The following is a 21368-nucleotide window of genomic DNA, read 5'->3' as shown; positions in this document are numbered from 1 at the left end:
TAATGAAGCGGGTTTAATGCAAACTTGTTCTATAACTAATCAAGGTAAAGCCACATACCAAAAATCAGCTCAACATCTTCAATCGTTTAGAAGAAAATTGCGGAAAACCCGTAAAAATTGAAAAGGCCGTAATTCCATCAAAAATCAATGAAGCGGAACGAAATGCATACTTGATCTGTAACTCATCAAGATACACTCACATACCAAAAATCAGCTCAATATCTGCAAGCGTTTAGGAAAAAAGTGCGGAAAACCAAGTGGGACAGACTGACAGAGAGACAGACGGACAGACAGACAGACGGACGGACAGACTCAGAGGAAACCTATAGTCCCCTCCGGTTTCACCGGTAGGGGACTAAAAAACTAAAACTATGATTATTGTTATTAAGCTTTAAATTAATCTATTCTAATGTATTGGATTGAATTAGGTATACATATTAACTTTTTTACATTTATAATGCTATTAGATGCGGGAAATATTTACTACATGTTCCATGCGTAATTTTGGCGGGGGAGGGGGATTTTAGAACCTATATCTAAATAATTTAAAAGCAATTGTTTTAGTATCGAAATATTTTCTCCAATGCTGACAATGTATCATTAATAGCAAATGAGAAAAAAAATTCAATAACAAGAATTAAGATAAAACTAACACAGAATAATATTATTTACTACCTGTGAATTGTTAGCCTTCTTTTCCTTTTTTCTTAAAAGGGGGAGGGGGTGTCAGTGCACAGAGCAATTTTTTGAAATAATCTCTGAGAATTATATTTATTTGTGTACTTTTCATAAATAACTGTGTGTTGCATACAAAATACCTACTTTGTAAAGAACAAATGGATCCTGATAGATCAACATACACTAAAGAGTGCTACAAATTGGTAGTTAGCAAATACAACCAGAAGAAGTGATTTTGTTTTACTGTGGGAAAGCTGATAAGGCTGTAATGGGGGAATTTCTAACAGAAACTTGGACTATGATTTCCAAGCAAAAAGAAGGAACCATTGATCATGTCATTAACAACACTTAGCGGCAATTTTGGTACAACAGTCAAACAACTCTGTAATAGTGGTGAATTTCGATTCCTTCTCATTGTGTGTTCCTGTTATTGATCTGACGCTAATATTACTTTATTTTCATTAATATTGTGTTTTCTGCTCTCCAGCGTTTTCATTCTGATGCCAGCCAATTGCTTCAAAAATACCGATCAAATAGAACAGCAAGGAAAATTGTATTATGTTCCTCAAATTATCTTCAAATGGTCGTTATTACAATTGGCTTACTTGAATGATGAGACTTTTAAATTTTGTTCTCTTTGCATAGCTATGTATAAAACACTAAATGTGTCAGTAAAGACAGGTAGTAAAAGAACATTGCAACTAAAGAAGCAAGGATTTTGGCAAAAGTTTTTTTTAAATTTTATATTTTAATAATTATATAATTTTCTGTTATCTAACATTATTTGAGCAATGTGTATGAAAAACTGTATAAAACAGATTCGTCACATATAACCAAAAAGCCATTACTAATTATAAATGATCGACGTAACTTAACAGTGACGACATAAGTAGTCGACGTGATCGATATATTCAACGCTGTGGTTTGAAATATATATATTATATATATCGGGATATAAATACGGGTTGATCACGTGATCAAATCTTATAAAACCCGAATCAGGATGTAAATATGAGTTGGTACGTGATCAAATTTACCATAATTCCTTCGGGCTTTATGGCATGTGATCATGTGACCAATAAGTATTATATCCCCATAAATGTTTTTATAAATTACTATAAGGTACAATGTAAGAAAAATGTCAATAAAACTATTCACTAACCCAAAACCTATTCAGTTTCGTAGTGATAGAAATTTTTGCAAAGCATCACTTATAAGAAAACATTTTTTTTCTTTGTTCGCTGCAGTAAACCCCATAAATGTTTGATATCCGAATTAAAATTGTTATTTTATTATGCATGTGACCGTGTTTTATGGATAGTTAGAGAATATTAGTCATGCTCAACTGTTTGATCACATAATATAATGGTCGATGCTTGATTTTGGGAGAAAACAGGATGAATCAATCCGAGTCAAAAACAATAAATTTTTTGATTGAAATAGTCACACGAGTTGTTATCGGCGATAAAAAATGTATCAAAATGGAAATTGATAAATAAAAGCATTATATCTAAGGCATGCTATACAAAGAGAAAGTCTATGTGGATCGTAACAGTCACAAATTCATCTGGAATGAGATGTGGCACTGGCGAAGCTTTCCCAACTTAATGTCGGTTTTCTTTCATCAGGCGTATCATTAATCACAAGGCTTCTAATTTATTGATCCAGGACAAACCAAAGACAGGGCATTCTTCTACTTTCGTTCGAAGTGTATCTTAATACCATCTACGAAATAGGAAAAAATCGGAGCATGATGTAAACTACCCCGTCACATCTCCAGGGAAACTTGGAAGTCGTTCAGAATATAATTTGGGTGTAATTGTTTACAATAAAACAACATAACGGGAACTGGAGAATTGAATTTGGGAGGTAATTCTATTCCTCTAGCGCAGCGGTTGTATTTTATCGAATAGTCGGACTAGTTAGAGGTCTGTTGGCATGTGTGAAGTAGTGTACTGTTCATTGACTCTCTTTCAGACTTATTAGAAAAGTATCATAAAACATTTTTATGAGCTGTTATGACAATTACATGGATTTTTTATTTTGTGTCTTTCGCCTAGAATTGTTTTTGGTTGAGCGCATGCGCTCTGAATTTTTTGGCACGCGATTGTCAGACGACAGAATTGTGTTATAGATTCCATGCACCCTTCCTCTAATTAGAGAGGTTTGCAGAGGAATATTCCAAACGTGAACTTGGCTTGATCATGTACGTGTTCGTTAAACATGTTGTTTTAAACAGATGGTAATATTATCTATCTTTGAACTGAGATGAAGCATAGTGATAGTCAAGAAGTATTTCCGTTGAGCAAAAGAGTTAAAGGGAAACCTTGCAAACTCAATCATTCAGCAGACCTATTAATAGACACAAACAACGAGATCTTACAGCTATGAAACAGATTGCATATATTCATTCGGGATTATCTGAATGGGAGAAAATGATAGAGAGATCAATTGTTTTATTTGTTGTCTTTCTGGGTGTATCATCGATATCTTTTGAAATTCGTCAGCTGGGACAGTCTGTAATTCAACTAAATTATGGAGAAATAAGAGGACTTCTTGTAACTTTTAAGGGCTCACACTGGACCCCTGTGGAAGTGTATAGAGGACTTAAATATGGGTATGTAGGCAATCATAAAGCGTATGATCCGGAGTGGAATAAAACACATATTGCAAATAAATGGCTGAGTGTTTGCCCTCAAGAAGATATAAGCCACGAAAATTCTTTAAGAGAGCTTTTAAAGGTGTTGCCACGGTTTCATGTGATTCGCTTGTACCATCGGTCAAATTACACCAAAATTCAAGCGGACGACTGTCTGGCATTGAATGTCTTTCTGCCATCTCGAGGTAAGATCACGTGCAACATTTGTTTTCAGTTCTGTTGATGTTATCACCATAATGTTGTCCTAAGTCAGCTATAAAGCTGACACTTCGGTAAAGTAAGTAAAACACACTTTGGCTCTATCTACAATGTTTAGGGGCATATGCACATGCAAAAGAAAAACTATTAATTAGTTGGTTGTCGCAAGCTGCTTATTTTTCTCTACGTTGCATGTTAATTATGTGCATATTTCCATTAAAGTTGCGTAATAACGCCTAATAAATACATGCTAGTTGTACCAGCCTCATGATTTTAAAGAATGATGTGCGGTTGAAAGTCATATGTTAAACATTAACTTATGATCTACACGCATTAGTCCATTGCAAGTGTTTTGTAAGATTGTAATCCTCATCTCTCAGATGTCTCTTAGATATAGCGGACAAATGCACTTATTACATGCTTCATGGACATCTCATGCCATGTTGAAATGGAATTTCATGACTTTGTTTCATAAATCAAATTTGATAAAAATTATGCAGCAGACAAAGTCTGGAGACTCTATGATTTTAAGTAATTTTGCTGCATGCTCATGCATTTAGGACTGGCGCTAGCAAAATGAAATTCTAATAACATAAACAAATATAGAGAGATCCAAGGAATGCGTTTTGGGAGCAATAAAATATCTTCTTTTTTATTATTCCCTTCTTTACTTTTAAAAGCATAATAAAAATCGTCGAACCAAAACCACCGAATTCTTGTGTGGTAAAGTGGTGTCTGGTTTAAAAGATATTCGCTTCGGTTCGTACGATATGAGAATTTGTACAATAATTCACGACCTCATCCCTACATAAATTACCTTGCAAAGACAGCCAAGTCTCTCAACCTGATCATTCATTGATTTTGCAGACGTCTTTCATCTAATTTTTATTTGCTTCTTTTTCCGTTTCCTTGATATTAGGGCAGTTTATGACCGGAAGTAAGTTTAAGAAATATTTTGTAAGTATTCTTTCGTCTGTATAATAGATTTTTTCCAGATAATGACCAAACCAAGGGATGTAGCATTGCGCTGTGCCTATAGCTGATAATTTGTTTTCAGTGATTCTTAACACCATTCATCGACAGACCAAAACTAAAAGCACATCAGTCGCGTAATGACCAAACGCGGGGGTTGAAAATTTGCGAAAACCCCAGAATGCCCAAACTTGTTTATTGCGTTTTACTATATAAGGTTTGTTTGAGAACTCTATTTGATTACGGAATACCAGAGGGAAAATTCATTCAAACCCTAATCCGGTCGCGCTGTAGGTATTTTTCCTGAAATTTGAGAACTGTCTGCGCGGCTGGAAAATTATTAGCAATTATGATAAATATTTTACGATTGTGTAACACTTAATCTGTGAACGAACATCAGTATAAAATTATGGACCTGACAAAATGTCATTTGTTCTCCAGTCAGAATTTTAAGGGTTTCAACATGGTTAATTTCTGCAAAATGCTTCCTGTTCGTGTCTGTGTTAGTTGTTATAATACACCCTGGTTTGAAATTATAAACTGAAATAATTCATTATTATGAACAGTTTGACAATGTAAGATAATTCAGAATTTTTCATTAATTTGGACAGGTACATCAAGATATGATCAAAACTTTGAATATGTATTCTCTGTGCCGTCAATTTCTACACTACCACTCAAATTTATTGGAGAATTACTTTCTGTTTCAATTTGTAACTTGCTGGAACAGTTATTGGTCGCCTAAAACTTTCTTAACTCTGTTGACATCACCATATTTTACTTAGAGCGGTGTTTTCGCTTGCTCACGCAATAAACTAAGTCTAGATAAACTACCGTATAGCGGGTTATTTTAGGTGGGTGTTAATTTTGGCTTATTTTAGCGTTTTGGTAGTAGCCCGCTAAATTTTAATCGCTTAAATAATCACTATTCTTCTTAGTGTTCGTTTGCAATGTGTTAAATCCATTTGTACGCTAAAATAAATTACGCCAAAACGCCAAATTTTACACCCGCCAAGAAAACCCGCTGTACGGTATTTTTTAACGTTCACATGGGTGGAAAGATGGAAAATATCTTTGTATAAAAAGTATTTTTCTTTTGAACTCAAAGGAAAAGTTTCAATCTAATTAAACAGAAGAATTATTTTAAAAAATAATTGCCGGAGATTTTAAAAAGTTAAATTATGCTACACATCCAGTGGAAACAGTATACTTGTTCCACATGAAATACTTCTTTCCCGTCCCTTGTTAAGTTGTGTTTATTTTTGGACAGAATGGCAATGAATTTCTCTTGATCATCAAATTTTAAGAGTGTTTCTTTTTAAATTCATTAAATGAATGTTCGTGACAACAGTCATTACTGCTACAAACTAAAGTTTGAGGTTTATTTATTTTTTATTTTTCTTTGATAAATAAACATCTCGACTATCATATGTGATTTGGTGCAAAAGTAACAAAAATTGAACATGTGATTTGGCGTGAAACTGACGTGGAATGCTCTCCAAAACAAGGATCTATTTTGTAATGATGAAAAACGTTTGAGGCGTTTTCACACAATTAATGCCAAATATTTTATCCAAAATATACAAAATAAATACCACATAGAAATCCAATTCTAATACATGACATCTGGGTCATATGTACTGCATGACACAATTCCAGGACTCATTTTCCAATTTCGGAGAGGATTGATAACTGCGTAAGAAACTTGATTATAGTACATCATCAAAGGAAAGAGTTTGTACATATTCTCTCCGAGGGTTCTTGGTTTATTACTGCGAGAAATCAAATATTTGCAACCTATGGATTTTTATTTCCCTTAAGAGTATCATACATTGATTATTTCCCTTTCCAACTCGTATCAAGTATCAATAAATACTACACTGGCGGTAATAGGCTTGTTTTGTTTGAATCCCAGGGCAAGTGTTTTGGAAAATGAGATTTTCACATTTATAGAATATTAAATTTGTGGTTTAATCTTTTATATTCAAAGTTTATCTAATGGAGGTGTTTTAGAACCTTAAGTATTTATCAATAGCTCTGTTTTACTAATTCCTTTCTAAATTTAATCTAATCTGAAAGGAAATACAAAATAAATACTAGAAATGAGTTCATTCATCACACAAAAAGTGTAATTATCATTTTTGTTTTTGATTGTGGTATAAAATTTTGGTGATCTTAATTGTGGTATAAAATTTTGGTGATCTACAAATTGAATAAAAGCATGAATAATTTTCAGTTAAATTTGACATTAGAACCAATGGAATAAATTGACATTGTTTTAACATTTAAACATTAAAGTTGGTAAAGAAACATGAAACGTAAGTTCAAGAAATATTTATTTAATATAAGATTTACGGATTTTATTTATTATAATCAATCATGTGCTGGGTGAACTTGAGATTTAGCATGCAAGATAAGACAACTTTCAAATACCACTGTTTTCTTGATAGATGGTCAATGCCTTGTTTATGGCGTGCTGGTATTTATCTTGGCGAGATTCTATTTTTTACCGGAATACCTCGCATATTTACATGCGATACATGTTAATAATACATGATAACTGGTTTCTATAAAGCTTTAGATAAAGAGAGATATATTATGTGGTTGTTCCGAGACATATTTCTAAGCGTTTGACGTGTAGCACTCTATTTCTGACACATGGCTTGATTCCATTCTAATTTGTTTACGGTTGCAATGATGGTAAGTAGGTTTTGCTCACTTTTTCAAGAGAATAAACTGACATTGTTTCAATCACCTTTGAGGATTTCTGAAGAGTTCCGCGTGTCATTTCTGAATGAAGCAGACAGAGGAAGGTGTTTCCCAACAAGTACAATCGTAAACATACTTAGACCAGTGTAAAGAAGAGCAATTAGGCTAGTATCTACACGCCCTAGTTACTTTTTGTACGTACATAAACATAAAAAATGTAAATATGAACATTTTTTAAGGTGCATTGTTTTTAATTCTTGTGAATTAATGAGGTTTATTGGTCCCTTTGTGTCTTTCATATGATTTATGAAGAGTGTTTTTACATCATTTTGATTTAATATAACAATGAATAACTGAGTACTTGTGTTTGATAAGTATCTGTTTTAGAATTAATTTTGAAGGTGTCAGATCAATTAAATAAATCAGAATGAAATCTAAATACATGTACATTGTTCTTATGTTTTAGAGCAAAAGTTGCTATAATAGAGTTTTTAAATTTGATGTGTGGGTTTTTCTGTGGGTTTTTTTTTTTTTTGATGCTCTAAATAAGATGACCATAAGAAGGGGAGTGTCTATTTTTTTAGATTATATTTAACATATTTCAAATGAAAGTGAATATCACAAATGAAATGAATAACCATATTACTGTTCTGATCACTCAATAAAAGTAAATCAAATTCTTCTTGCTCAATAATTTAACCCAAAGGAATAAATTTTCTTTTCAAATATATCAATATATTTTTATAAATCAAAAAAATTGAACTATCAGTTACATAGCTACTAGGCGTTAGCATTTTCTAAATGAAGTTTCAAGGTTCTCATTGTTTTATTCCTTCATTTCAGTAAACATTTCACTTTCTCCGATGCTGTTCCATCGGTACTTCGTCAGTTGCAGCATTTTGACAATTTGTTCTTCGGCAGAGTAAGACCAAGGTGGCTCATATGAGCAACATGGCCTACATCTTGTTAAGACAACCAATCAGCATCTAACATGGTTAGAAAGAATAGTCTAATAACTGCAGCTTTATTTTACAGCTGTGGTGTAGACGATAATATTTGATACCTTAACGATTCATCATTCCGTTTTTCATTAAAAATTGGACCCAATGTTGAGATTTTTATCATTACATAATCTTCTGTTGGAACATAAGATTTCTTGAATACCAAGAAAACGGAAAAATTTAGACCCAGGCGGAAGAATTTATTGACAACTCAGTCACAATTTTATTTTGTATAATTATTATGTTCCCCAAACGAAGTTTGGGAACATATTGTTTTTACTCTGTTTCTTCTTCTTCTTATTAGGTCTTCCGTTCACAACGGAAGACCTATAGTGATTGTATTGTTTCTTTTTAAGTCTTCCGTTCACAACGGAAGACTTATAGTGATTGTATTGTTTCTTTTTATTATTAAGTCTTCCGTTCACAACGGAAGACTTATAGTGATTGTATTGTTTCTTTTTATTAAGGTCTTCCGTCTTCACGGAAGACCTTATAGTGATTCTACTGTTTCTTATTATTATTATTATTATTATTATTATTATTATTCTTATTTTTTAGACAAATTTTGTGCACGCATTATCTCGAGAACTATTCAGTGGTTTTCCATCAAACTTTCAGGGATAATGCGCTATGAAATGCCATTGTTACATTTGAAAGAATTTTGGAGAAAATCGTTTCCGGTTCCAAGTTATGGACATTTTTCTGATTTTGAAATGACATTTTATCCGCGCGAGATCTAAAGAACGGCTAAAGATATGAACTGGAGACTTGTTGGAGAGCATAGAACATGACTTCTAAATATGCGGGTTTGCTTCTTCGTGCGTCGTGAGTACTTCCGGTCGCTACCGGAAGCGAATTAAAAAAGTCAATTTTTTCAACTTTTACGTTTTTCAATATTTTTCTTTGATTTTAATAGGGTTAATAGAGACTCTTATTGTAATGCTTAATATATAATTTGTTTTTAAAATTGTCTACCAGAATACATTTTAAAAATAGATTTTTTAGACAAATCTTGTGCACGCAATATCTCGAGAACTCTTCAATGGTTTTCCATCAAACTTTCAGGGATAATGCGCTATGAAATGCCATTGTTACATTTGAAAGAATTTTGGAAAAATTCGTTTCCGGTTCCAAGTTATGGACATTTTCTGATTTTGAAATGAAATTTTATCCGCGCGAGATCTAAAGAACGGCTAAAGATATGAATTGGAGAATTGTTGGAGAGCATAGAACATGACTTCTAGATATGCGGGTTTGCCTTTTCGTGCGTCGTGAGTACTTCCGGTCGCTACCGGAAGCGAATTAAAAAAGTCCATTTTTTCAACTTTTACGTTTTTCAATATTTTTCTTTGATCTTAGTAGGGTTATATTCCTTTACAGATGCAAGTTACCGAACATAATAGGTATCAGATTCCTTGAGCGTCATATGGCGAGACGTGTTTTGTTGCAAAACATTCAAGACTTATCATTAATGTGTTACTAAATGGAATAGTCCACTTTGGGGGTAAAGAGGAATATAAATTGTGTAAGAAAACTTAGCGCTGCCTTTATGTTACTTGCCCGTATACGATATGTTATATGTCCAGTGTGATAAATAAACATTCTTAGGCTCGAAAATCAGGCTACAGCAACATATTTTTTTTTAATTTCATTGAAGCTATCACGTACACTTATTCAATTGAAGACACATTTCAAAGAAAAGGTGCGAAGATTTACTCGTGAAGTTTGGCGCGAAATAATGTATCTTGATCCGCCTTTCACAAATGGTCTGATGCAGTAGTGTAGAAGTACAGAAAAGAGTACACGGACATGTCTGTATTTGGAATTGCATAGAATAGAAAGTTGAATGTACAAAGAATAAAGGAAGTAAACACAATAGTTTTTTTTTTTAGTTTTTATCAGTAACAGATTATTTTCTCTGCTATCAATTATTGTTAAAACTCAAGTAACAAATCCGATGTAAATCTACTAGCACTTCTCAAAATTTAGCTGGCTAGTTTTCATCCTATAAGTCCGCACTATAAGAAAAAATAATAACCTGCCCGACACTCGTTACTTCAGGGAATGAGTGCAAGGTAAACATCGATGATGGCTGGTACATTGCGCTAGTGTAGTGGTTTCAATATTAAAGAACAAGAACCGCTTAGGACCTTTATTGGCCCTATGAATTTCAGGAAAACTGAAACTGCTTGGTTTTAGTTGACAATGCATTAAATATCATTTAGACCTTTGATGACTGCGTATCTATCAAAAATGACGTAATTTTCTTGCTAGCCTATGCATTACGACGTCATGAAATGCGTCATTTTCCTCGTATCCTGAAAATTTCTACAAAACAGCCAATTTTTAAAGCTATTTTTCGATATTTAATATAGGACGTAACCTCTGATCTTAAATATGCAACTATTAAATGATAGAACTGTTTCTGAGGATTACAAAACCTGTTTTATTTTTTAGATCAGAGGATGCGCTCATATTATTTCTCTTCTTTCTTTTTAAAACTAAAACTTGCATCACTTTAATGCATCTCTTTCGCTGTTTTGAAATGTTAGATTCCACTAACATTTCAAAATAAATAAAACGTCAACTTCCGGTCTATTGCTCAACAACAGTAAACGACTGAAGTCTAAAACTTTCAGGACTGATAGTCAGTCATCAGTTTATTTGAATCGTGACAAAATCTTGTATCGCCGTTACTTTTGGTCGTGACAGGAAGTGATGCAAAAAAGGGAATGGTTAATGGTTAGCACGTTGGATTTTCAGGCTGACTACCAGGGTTAAATCTCCAAAGTGTCTGAATTTCTTTTTTCACTTTTTCAGCTTGGGTTTTCTTTTTTTCAGAATCGGACGGAAGACCTCTCATTGCTCGCAATGAGTTTCTAGTTATTATTATTATTATTATTATTATTATTCCTCCTAAATTTTGTGAGCGCGATTACTCAGAGATGGTTGGATAGATTTTCACAATTTTTCACATGATAGTAGGCTGATATATGAAGTTTATATAAAATTCCGTTTTTTGAAAAATTCACTTCCGGTCCGAAGTTATGGCCGAATTTCCAATTTTTAAATGGACTTTTGTCCGGAATTTTTCTCGGAAACGGTTTGAGGTAAAGATGTGAAATTTACAGGAGTATTAGATCATGACATTCTCTTTGTTTCGAAGTTGTTTTCGTGTGTTTCCGGTACTTCCTGTCCGAACCGGAAGTGAACTTGTGTTTGGTCAATTTTCAACTTTTTTGTTTTTTAATATTTTTTCAAGATATTATTATGTATAACAGAGGTTATTCTACAAATACTAAATATATAATTTGTTTTGAAATCAGATTCCACATTTTGCAGATTTTCGGTACCCTCATTTTCCCTATTTACCTAGTGTGTAGACAATGGGCAAAGAAAGATAACTTTGACTTGTAAGTGAGAATAGAACTTTCGAGATAAAGGCGGAAATAGTATCGATGACGTTAGAGACATATACACTCTCCATATCAAAATATTTAGACGTTCTATATTCACTCTTCAAAATTTAAGAGGACGTTGGTTACCGCTTCCAGTGCATGTAAAGTTTGAAGTTGCCAGTGTAGTGTAAGTCTGTATTGACAGTTAGTTAATTTACATATGAATATATCTAAAAAAAATTAATATATATATATGCTAGGTAGCTAATTCAAGTAAATATATTAAAAGCACTGAATATACATTTATAGTGATGGACAGGCATGCAGTTTTATCTATTTCGTATATTAAGTTCAGAATACGATAGTTATAAGCCTTCTATAATGCAGACGATTTATTATTCTCTATGATCTGAATGCGAAATTATCCCGATTTCCGAGTTTTACTTTCGATATTAAAAAATATTACATACACTCAAAAAAGGAATTAAGCGATAGAAAATTGTAATACAGTACTGTTTTAAAGCCTTTATAAATAAATTGATATCTGCCACTGAAAAGAAAGAAAATCAATCTATAGATTAGATTTGGTTATTACATATATATTTGATAAAAGGTTAAATTATTTATGACACATGATCTATACTCTATATACCCAAGGAATTATAAAAGATGTGAAAAGGCGATTCTTGGATTCTTGTGAAATACTCAAAGAGTTAAAGAGTGTGTGAAATAATGGTACGCTATATGTTTCTTTTGAAAAAAAAAACATGATAAAAAAATTGTACAGGTCTGTTGATATGTGGGATAAGTATATCTGAATGAACACAATTTTATGCAATGATATATAATCATGTACATGCAACTGACGTCCGTACTTTTCCTTGTAATTCATAAAATTATCTAATTCCTTTGAAGCCCCCCCCCCCCCCCGTCTTGAATTTGAATTATATATTCGTTTTAGATTTAAATCTGGAACATGTGAATAACATTACCATTTACATGTATACAGAATTTCATATTTTATAATTATGAAATGTTCAATTTACATGTCTGAGAGAGAGAGAGAGAGAGAGAGGAGAGATTCCCTCTTAATCCCGATCCAGACCAAAAATTAGTTCTTTATCGGTCACACCCATTCTTTATTAGATGTTTTCTGATTTCATAGTCAGTCATGGTCACATCCTGTATATTTTTCAGCTTAAAAAGTATCACACGAAGTGCACGTGTGTTGACCTGTCAATCAAAATCACTTGACGCTGTATGCACTGCAATTAAGTAGCCTGAGTTCGAAATGATCTTGAAGTATGATCTTTAAGTAAATCTGCTGCAACAAACTTGTGAAAAAAATAGAATAAAATAAAATATCTCGGTATTATGAACTTCGACTGTGGGACGTGGAGACCGGTCCTTTGGATGAGATCGTATAAATCGAGGTCCCTTGTCGCAGAAGATGCTGGCATAAAAAAGATTCCCCACTGCTCAATTGCGATAAATGCCAAAGTATAGGACAAAAATTTACAGTCTCCAACGCCGAGTGGTGGCGTCTCCATGTGAGTGAAAAATTCTGGAGAGGGACGTTAAACAACATACGTATAATCAATCAATCAATCAATCGATTGCTGAAGAATTACTGTAATTGAATAATTTGTCTTATAGGTATGTTGTCAAATCTTGATATTATAACTTTACAAAACTCAGTGACTTTACGTTTAATGTGATACTAAATTAATTCATTATATTTTTTTATAACACCATCACAATTATGCCAAAACATACACACAGTGAAGTTTATGATAGTACGGTGTTCATTCGTCTGTTTGTTTGTCTTAGAAATGATTGCAAACATTTTTTTTAAATTGCTAATGATATACGTATATCTCTTATAGGTGCCAAATGTATTATACAAGATTGACAATGAAAATCAAAGTACCTTAAGTACTGAAAGGACTTTTTTCCAGTTATTTTTTTCTTTCACAGTAAATATGATATGTATGTTTTTTACACAGAAAAAAGCAAATTCTTACAGATTTAGAAGAACGGAAGACTTTTTTGTTGCCATGGCAACAAGAGTCTAGTTATTATTATTATTATTATTATTCCTCCCAAATTTTGTGAGCGCGATTACTCAGAGATGGTTGGATAGATTTTCACAATTTTTCACATGATAGTAGGCTGATATATGAAGTTTATATAAAATTCCGTTTTTTGAAAAATTCACTTCCGGTCCGAAGTTACGGCCGAATTTCCAATTTTTAAATGGACTTTTGTCCGGAATTTTTCTCGAAAACGGTTTGAGGTGAAGATGTGAAATTTACAGGAGTATTAGATCATGACATTCTCTTTGTTTCGAAGTTATTTTCGTGTGTTTCCGGTACTTCCTGTCCGAACCGGAAGTGAATTTGTGTTTGGTCAATTTTCAACTTTTTTGTTTTTTAATATTTTTTCAAGATATTATTATGTATAACAGAGGTTATTCTGCAAATACTAAATATATAATTTGTTTTAAAATTGGATTGACCATTTTCTAGATTTTAGGTACCGTCATTTTCCCCATTTACCTAGTGTGTATACAATGGGCAAAGAAAGATAACTCTGACTTGTAAGTGAGAATAGAACTTTCGAGATAAAGGCGGAAATAGTATCGATGACGTTAGAGACATATACATGTACACTCTCCATATCAAAATATTTAGACGTTCTATATTCACTCTTCAAAATTTAAGAGGACGTTGGTTACCGCTTCCAGTGCATGTAAAGTTTGAAGTTGCCAGTGTAGTGTAAGTCTGTATTGACAGTTAGTTAATTTACACATGAATATATCTAAAAAAAAAATTAATATATATATGCTAGGTAGCTAATTCAAGTAAATATATTATAAGCACTGAATATACATTTATAGTGATGGACAGGCATGCAGTTTTATCTATTTCGTATATTAAGTTCAGAATACGATAGTTATAAGCCTTCTATAATGCAGACGATTTATTATTCTCTATGATCTGAATGCGAAATTATCCCAATTTCCGAGTTTTACTTTCGATATTAAAAAATATTACATACATTCATAAAGGAAGTGAGCGATAGAAAATTGTAATACAGTACTGTTTTAAAGCCTTTATAAATAAATTGATATCTGCCACTGAAAAGAAAGAAAATCAATCTATAGATTAGATTTGGTTATTACATATATATTTGATAAAAGGTTAAATTATTTATGACACATGATCTATACTCTATATACCCAAGGAATTATAAAAGATGTGAAAAGGCGACTCTTGGATTCTTGTGAAATACTCAAAGAGTTAAAGAGTGTGTGAAATAATGGTACGCTATATGTTTCTTTTGAAAAAAAAAAAAAAACATGATAAAAAAATTGTACAAGTCTGTTGATATGTGGGATAAGTATATCTGAATGAACACAATTTTATGCAATGATATATAATCATACGTGTACATGCAACTGACGTCCGTACTTTTCCTTGTAATTCATAAAATTATCTAATTCCTTTGAAGCCCCCCCCCCGTCTTGAATTTGAATTATATATTCGTTTTAGATTTAAATCTGGAACATGTGAATAACAATACCATTTACATGTATACAGAATTTCATATTTTATAATTATGAAATGTTCAATTAACATGTCTGAGAGAGAGAGAGAGAGAGAGAGAGAGAGAGGAGAGATTCCCTCTTAATCCCGATCCAGACCAAAAATTAGTTCTTTATCGGTCACACCCATTCTTTATTAGATGTTTTCTGATTTCATAGTCAGTCATGGTCACATCCTGTATATTTTTCAGCTTAAAAAGTATCACACGAAGTGCACGTGTGTTGACCTGTCAATCAAAATCACTTGACGCTGTATGCACTGCAATTAAGTAGCCTGAGTTCGAAATGATCTTGAAGTATAATCTTTAAGTAAATCTGCTGCAACAAACTTGTGAAAAAAATAGAATAAAATAAAAAATAAAATATCTCGGTATTATGAACTTCGACTGTGGGACGTGGAGACCGGTCCTTTGGATGAGATCGTATAAATCGAGGTCCCTTGTCGCAGAAGATGCTGGCATAAAAAAGATTCCCCACTGCTCAATTGCGATAAATGCCAAAGTATAGGACAAAAATTTGCAGTCTCCACCGGCGAGTGGTGGCGTCTCCATGTGAGTGAAAAATTCTGGAGAGGGACGTTAAACAACATACGTATAATCAATCAATCAATCAATCAATCGATTGCTGAAGAATTACTGTAATTGAATAATCTGTCTTATAGGTATGTTGTCAAATCTTGATATTATAACTTTACAAAACTCAGTGACTTTACGTTTAATGTGATACTAACTTAATTCATTATATTTTTTTTTTATAACACCATCACAATTATGCCAAAATATACACACAGTGAAGTTTATGATAGTTAGGGCTGGGACGATACAACTTTTTCTATATCGATACGTATCCCGATATTTGAGCCACGATACGATATGTATCACGATATGTTTAATTGGTTATAAATTGTTTTTTTATATTGAAATGAACAAAACATTTCTTCACAAATAAGAATAATTTATTCAAAGAAGTTGCATATCTGTTGTAAAACTTAATTATTTTGCACAAGTGGTCTTAATTATTATGTATTTCATATTTATATTTATATTAAGCATATTTATTTTATATATTAAACCCAAAATGTTAAGTAAACAAAGAAAAACACAAGTCAGAATTTTTTGGGCGATATGTCGATATTTCTTCATACGTATCGATATGCGTATCATCCTCACATTGAATCGATATTATCGATATCTCAATATATCGTCCCAGCCCTAATGATAGTACGGTGTTCGTTCGTCTGTTTGTTTGTCTTAGAAATGATTGCAAACATTTTTTTTTTAAATTGCTAATGATATACGTATATCTCTTATAGGTGCCAAATGTATTATACAAGATTGATAATGAAAATCAAAGTACCTGAAGTACTGAAAGGACTTTTTTCCAGTTATTTTTTTCTTTCACAGTAAATATGATATGTATGTTTTTAACACAGAAAAAAACAAATTCTTACAGATTTAGAAGAACGGAAGACTTTTTTGTTGCCATGGCAACAAGAGTCTAGTATTCTTAATATTATTGTATAGACGAAATTTTGTAAAGAACTTTGTCCGCTCCATTTCTCCAGAACAGCTTAAGATATGAAAGTTAACTCTGTCAAATATCATAGATAATGACTTGTAGATGTCACCATGAACATTTTTTCCGTCGTCAATACTTCCGGTCGTCACAGAAAGTGGATTTAAAAGTTGATTTTTTCAATTTCTTCGTCTTTCTAACTTCTTTTTTCTGTAATATTCACAGGGTATGTAAAGCCCCCTCTTTGAAGATTTTACGTATTGCCACTTTCTTGATTTGATTAAGAAGGAATTAAATATCTTTAAATATCTTAGAATTTCTGAAAACGTAGGACCAACGTTTCTTAAACACTACAAAATATTGATTTTTTTGTCGTATATATAGTTTACGGGGACTGCTGAGGGTTCATTCGCTTAGGATGAAGTGTAGAGGTAACACTTCTCTGGTGATTCAGATAGGCCAGAAAAATCTTCCTGTTGCCATGGAAACAAGTTTATATTGAATAAAAATGATTGAATATGATATATATCATGTGTGCGCATTTTATTCACCCATCTTTTATTTTGTCAACTGTAGAAGACATTGTCATCTTTACAGATCCCCCCCCCCTTCTCTTTTAATTGTAATGAATGCAAATGTCGCTTTTATGTTTTGGATTAAAAAATAAAATGACCTTGACCTTCATATCACAAGCAACTCTTCTTGAAGTTTTCAAAATGATGAGGCTTAATTCTTTCTACAAAATAATTGGAATTTACATGTTTATGTTCTAGCCCCCCCCCCCCACCCCTCCACTCGAAACAGCCAGGTGGAATAGGCTTATATAAAATATACAACTTATAAGGAACTTCTTAAGAGTGTCATTAATAAAATTCAGTTCCCCTGATGTGATTTGATATTTTGCTACCATTCATTCTTCTTCTGTTTCGTCTAAAGAATTTATAATTATTTTATTTAGAATTAATTTATCTTTAGAAAGTAGCGATTGTCAGCTGCATTCCTTAGCATTTTCTTGTATATCTATTACTTGCATATTAATAATTTCATTAAATAACATATATAAGTATTAGAACTTCATTTCCATCGTTTTTATTAAATTCGTAAATCCTTGGATCCGCTCCTGCAGGTGCGCGAAAGCCTCATCACTACTGTAAACAAATTATTCATCACGTCGAAAATGTTCATGATTCCGCTAAACTAAGAAAGTTTACACATAGTTGATCATCTCATAAACAAACATCACCCTATCCAATACAGAAATGCTCGAATTGAAGGGGAAAATTCAGGAATTGTTTTGCGTTAGCCATGTTTTGACGTGAACCTTACACGCCATTCTGTTATATTCTTAATATTATTGTATAGACGAAATTTTGTAAAGAACTTTGTCCGCTCCATTTCTCCAGAACAGCTTAAGATATGAAAGTTAACTCTGTCAAATATCATAGATAATGACTTGTAGATGTCACCATGAACATTTTTTCCGTCGTCAATACTTCCGGTCGTCACAGAAAGTGGATTTAAAAGTCGATTTTTTCAATTTCTTCGTCTTTCTAACTTCTTTTTTCTGTAATATTCACAGGGTATGTAAAGCCCCCTCTTTGAAGATTTTACGTATTGCCACTTTCTTGATTTGATTAAGAAGGAATTAAATATCTTTAAATATCTTAGAATTTCTGAAAACGTAGGACCAACGTTTCTTAAACACTACAAAATATTGATTTTTTTGTCGTATATATAGTTTACGGGGACTGCTGAGGGTTCATTCGCTTAGGATGAAGTGTAGAGGTAACACTTCTCTGGTGATTCAGATAGGCCAGAAAAATCTTCCTGTTGCCATGGAAACAAGTTTATATTGAATAAAAATGATTGAATATGATATATATCATGTGTGCGCATTTTATTCACCCATCTTTTATTTTGTCAACTGTAGAAGACATTGTCATCTTTACAGATCCCCCCCCCCCCTTCTCTTTTAATTGTAATGAATGCAAATGTCGCTTTTATGTTTTGGATTAAAAAATAAAATGACCTTGACCTTCATATCACAAGCAACTCTTCTTGAAGTTTTCAAAATGATGAGGCTTAATTCTTTCTACAAAATAATTGGAATTTACATGTTTATGTTCTAGCCCCCCCACCCCCCACCCCTCCACTCGAAGCAGCCAGGTGGAATAGGCTTATATAAAATATACATCTTATAAGGAACTTCTTAAGAGTGTCATTAATAAAATTCAGTTCCCCTGATGTGATTTGATATTTTGCTACCATTCATTCTTCTTCTGTTTCGTCTAAAGAATTTATAATTATTTTATTTAGAATTAATTTATCTTTAGAAAGTAGCGATTGTCAGCTGCATTCCTTAGCATTTTCTTGTATATCTATTACTTGCATATTAATAATTTCATTAAATAACATATATAAGTATTAGAACTTCATTTCCATCGTTTTTATTAAATTCGTAAATCCTTGGATCCGCTCCTGCAGGTGCGCGAAAGCCTCATCACTACTGTAAACAAATTATTCATCACGTCGAAAATGTTCATGATTCCGCTAAACTAAGAAAGTTTACACATAGTTGATCATCTCATAAACAAACATCACCCTATCCAATACAGAAATGCTCGAATTGAAGGGGAAAATTCAGGAATTGTTTTGCGTTAGCCATGTTTTGACGTGAACCTTACACGCCATTCTGTTATTAAGGTCTTCCGTTTCAGTCGGAAGACCTTATAGTGATTCTACTGTTTCTTCTTTTTCTTTTTAAGGTCTTCCGTTTCAGTCGGAAGACCTTATAGTGATTCTACTGTTTTTTCTTTTTATTATTATTATTAGGTCTTTCCACCTTTCTGTGGAAAGACCTATTGAAATTGTTCTGTTTATTATTATTATTATTATTATTATTATTTTTATTATTTTTCCGCCGAATGGTTTTTTGTTTTAAAAGTTTTCGAAAAGATTTATGGTCCATAAGAATGCACTTCGTAAAAGATTTTTATAGTTGACCCTGCGTATATGAACTTTGACCCCTCAAGGAGTTACAACCCCTTTCGCAATAAAAGCTTGTTATCGCTACTCCTTCGAAACCCTAAACCATAGAGATACGAAACCTTCACTAATGTCTTTGACTAATTTAGTAGACTCTTCAATCTATTCAGTGCGAAAGGTTGCATAAACCCCTTAATTAGTTATTGCCCCTGAAAGTTTTTGATGGTTACGAATAATTAATTTTTTTCTAAACGATTAATCGTAGAGACATGGGACCAATAGCATTGGCATGTGTGACCTTTGACCTTGAAATTTATATAGAGGTCAAAGGTCAAGGTCATTCAAAATATGAGAAAATTAGCTTTTTTAATATCTCTTTTGTCTTTCAACATATACTGAATATCTTTGCATCTATAATATGTCCTTCTAAAACTATTTCAAAGATTTCATTCTTGTCCCCCGAGCTTGACCCATTCAAAAGTTGTCACCCCTTGTGCAACAAAACCTTGTTATCGCTACTCCTCAAAAACCGTAAACCGTAGAGATTCCAAACTTTCATCAGTGTCTTCGACTCATTTAGTACTCTCTTCATTCTATCATTGCGAAAGCATTCTTTGGTCCCTTGTATGAGTTACTGCCCCTGAAAGTTTACGCTGCTTACATTTAATGAACTTTTTTTTAAAACGGTGTATCCTAGAGACATGGGATCAACTGCATGGGCATGTTCGACCCTTGACCTTGAAATATAGGTCAAGGTCAAAGGTCAAGGTCATTTAAAAACATTAGAAATTCCTTATATATGTGTAAAATATGGCAATTTACCAAATGATCTTGAACTTTGACCTTGATCTTTCACCTTGACCTTGGGTCAAATGGAAAAGTAAGGACATGCATTCAGCTCCAGTATCAGGTAAAAACATAGAAAAGTAAAGATTTCTCTCTTTTTTTCTTTTTTTTTTTAATGACCTTGACCTTTGACCTTGACTCAAGGTCACAATCAGGCTTAAGGATGTGGAAGTAGTTACAATTCTTAGTTTAAAAGAGGCATAAAATAAATAATTAACCTCCCCCCCTTCTTAAAAAAAAAAAAAAAAAATCACATCAACAACAACGTAGAATATTTGTGTCAAATTCAAACCAGACCTCGGATCGACACCATATTTGGTACAATTGTAGTATAGACCTCAGAGAAAGTTTCTGGAGAGTTTTACGGTGAGTCCTATAAGTTTGTAGAAGTCTTGAAGTTTCACGGCAAAAACTACAAGTTCTGTTGTGTTTGTAATTAAAGTGCAGGTGAACGAAGAAATGATCTAAACCTTTTATCGGCTATTTCTTCAGATGTCGTTAGCAGCATTCGATTCTCCTGATATGATACGACATTTTAATACCAAGCATTCTCTCTTTCTTTTACATTTGGAATTTATTTGATTTTTATTTAGAATTAATCAGTTTCCAGAAATAGCGATTTTCGGTAGATTAAAAACAATTCTCGCTTTCATTGTCGTCTTTCCCTTCTAAAAATACATGTTGGGAGTTTAATTTGTGATACACATATTTAATTTAACCCAAAGAAATGCTTATTTAAATGTTTCATAGTTATTTCAGGATATTCAGTCAGAAATGTTAAAATCTGAACCCGATCTTTT

The 21368-nt window shown here is 32.7% G+C and overlaps 1 protein-coding gene across 5 annotated transcripts in view; it reads left to right on the top strand.

Moving 5' to 3' along the window:
* LOC133180929 (neuroligin-4, X-linked-like) overlaps window positions 1-21368 on the top strand; it is a 105556-nt gene that overhangs the window by 56902 nt on the left and 27286 nt on the right. The window contains exon 1 of one of the 5 annotated variants that reach the window (XM_061315389.1): window positions 2258-3522. The exons of the other annotated variants lie outside the window; for them this stretch is intronic. Within the exon in view, the coding sequence (XP_061171373.1) occupies window positions 3066-3522 (457 nt within the window). The 5' untranslated portion in view covers window positions 2258-3065. Of the gene's footprint in view, window positions 1-2257; window positions 3523-21368 lie in introns of those variants that run through there. 5 annotated transcript variants of the gene reach the window in all.

This window comes from Saccostrea echinata, unplaced genomic scaffold (assembly GCF_033153115.1).
Source record: "Saccostrea echinata isolate AGI-Se365-2 ecotype Australia unplaced genomic scaffold, CSIRO_AGI_Sech_v1 ptg000008l, whole genome shotgun sequence".
Lineage (NCBI taxonomy): Eukaryota > Metazoa > Mollusca > Bivalvia > Ostreida > Ostreidae > Saccostrea > Saccostrea echinata.
The sequence above is the reverse complement of the archived record's forward strand: the minus strand, read 5'-3'. Positions and strand labels throughout refer to the sequence as shown.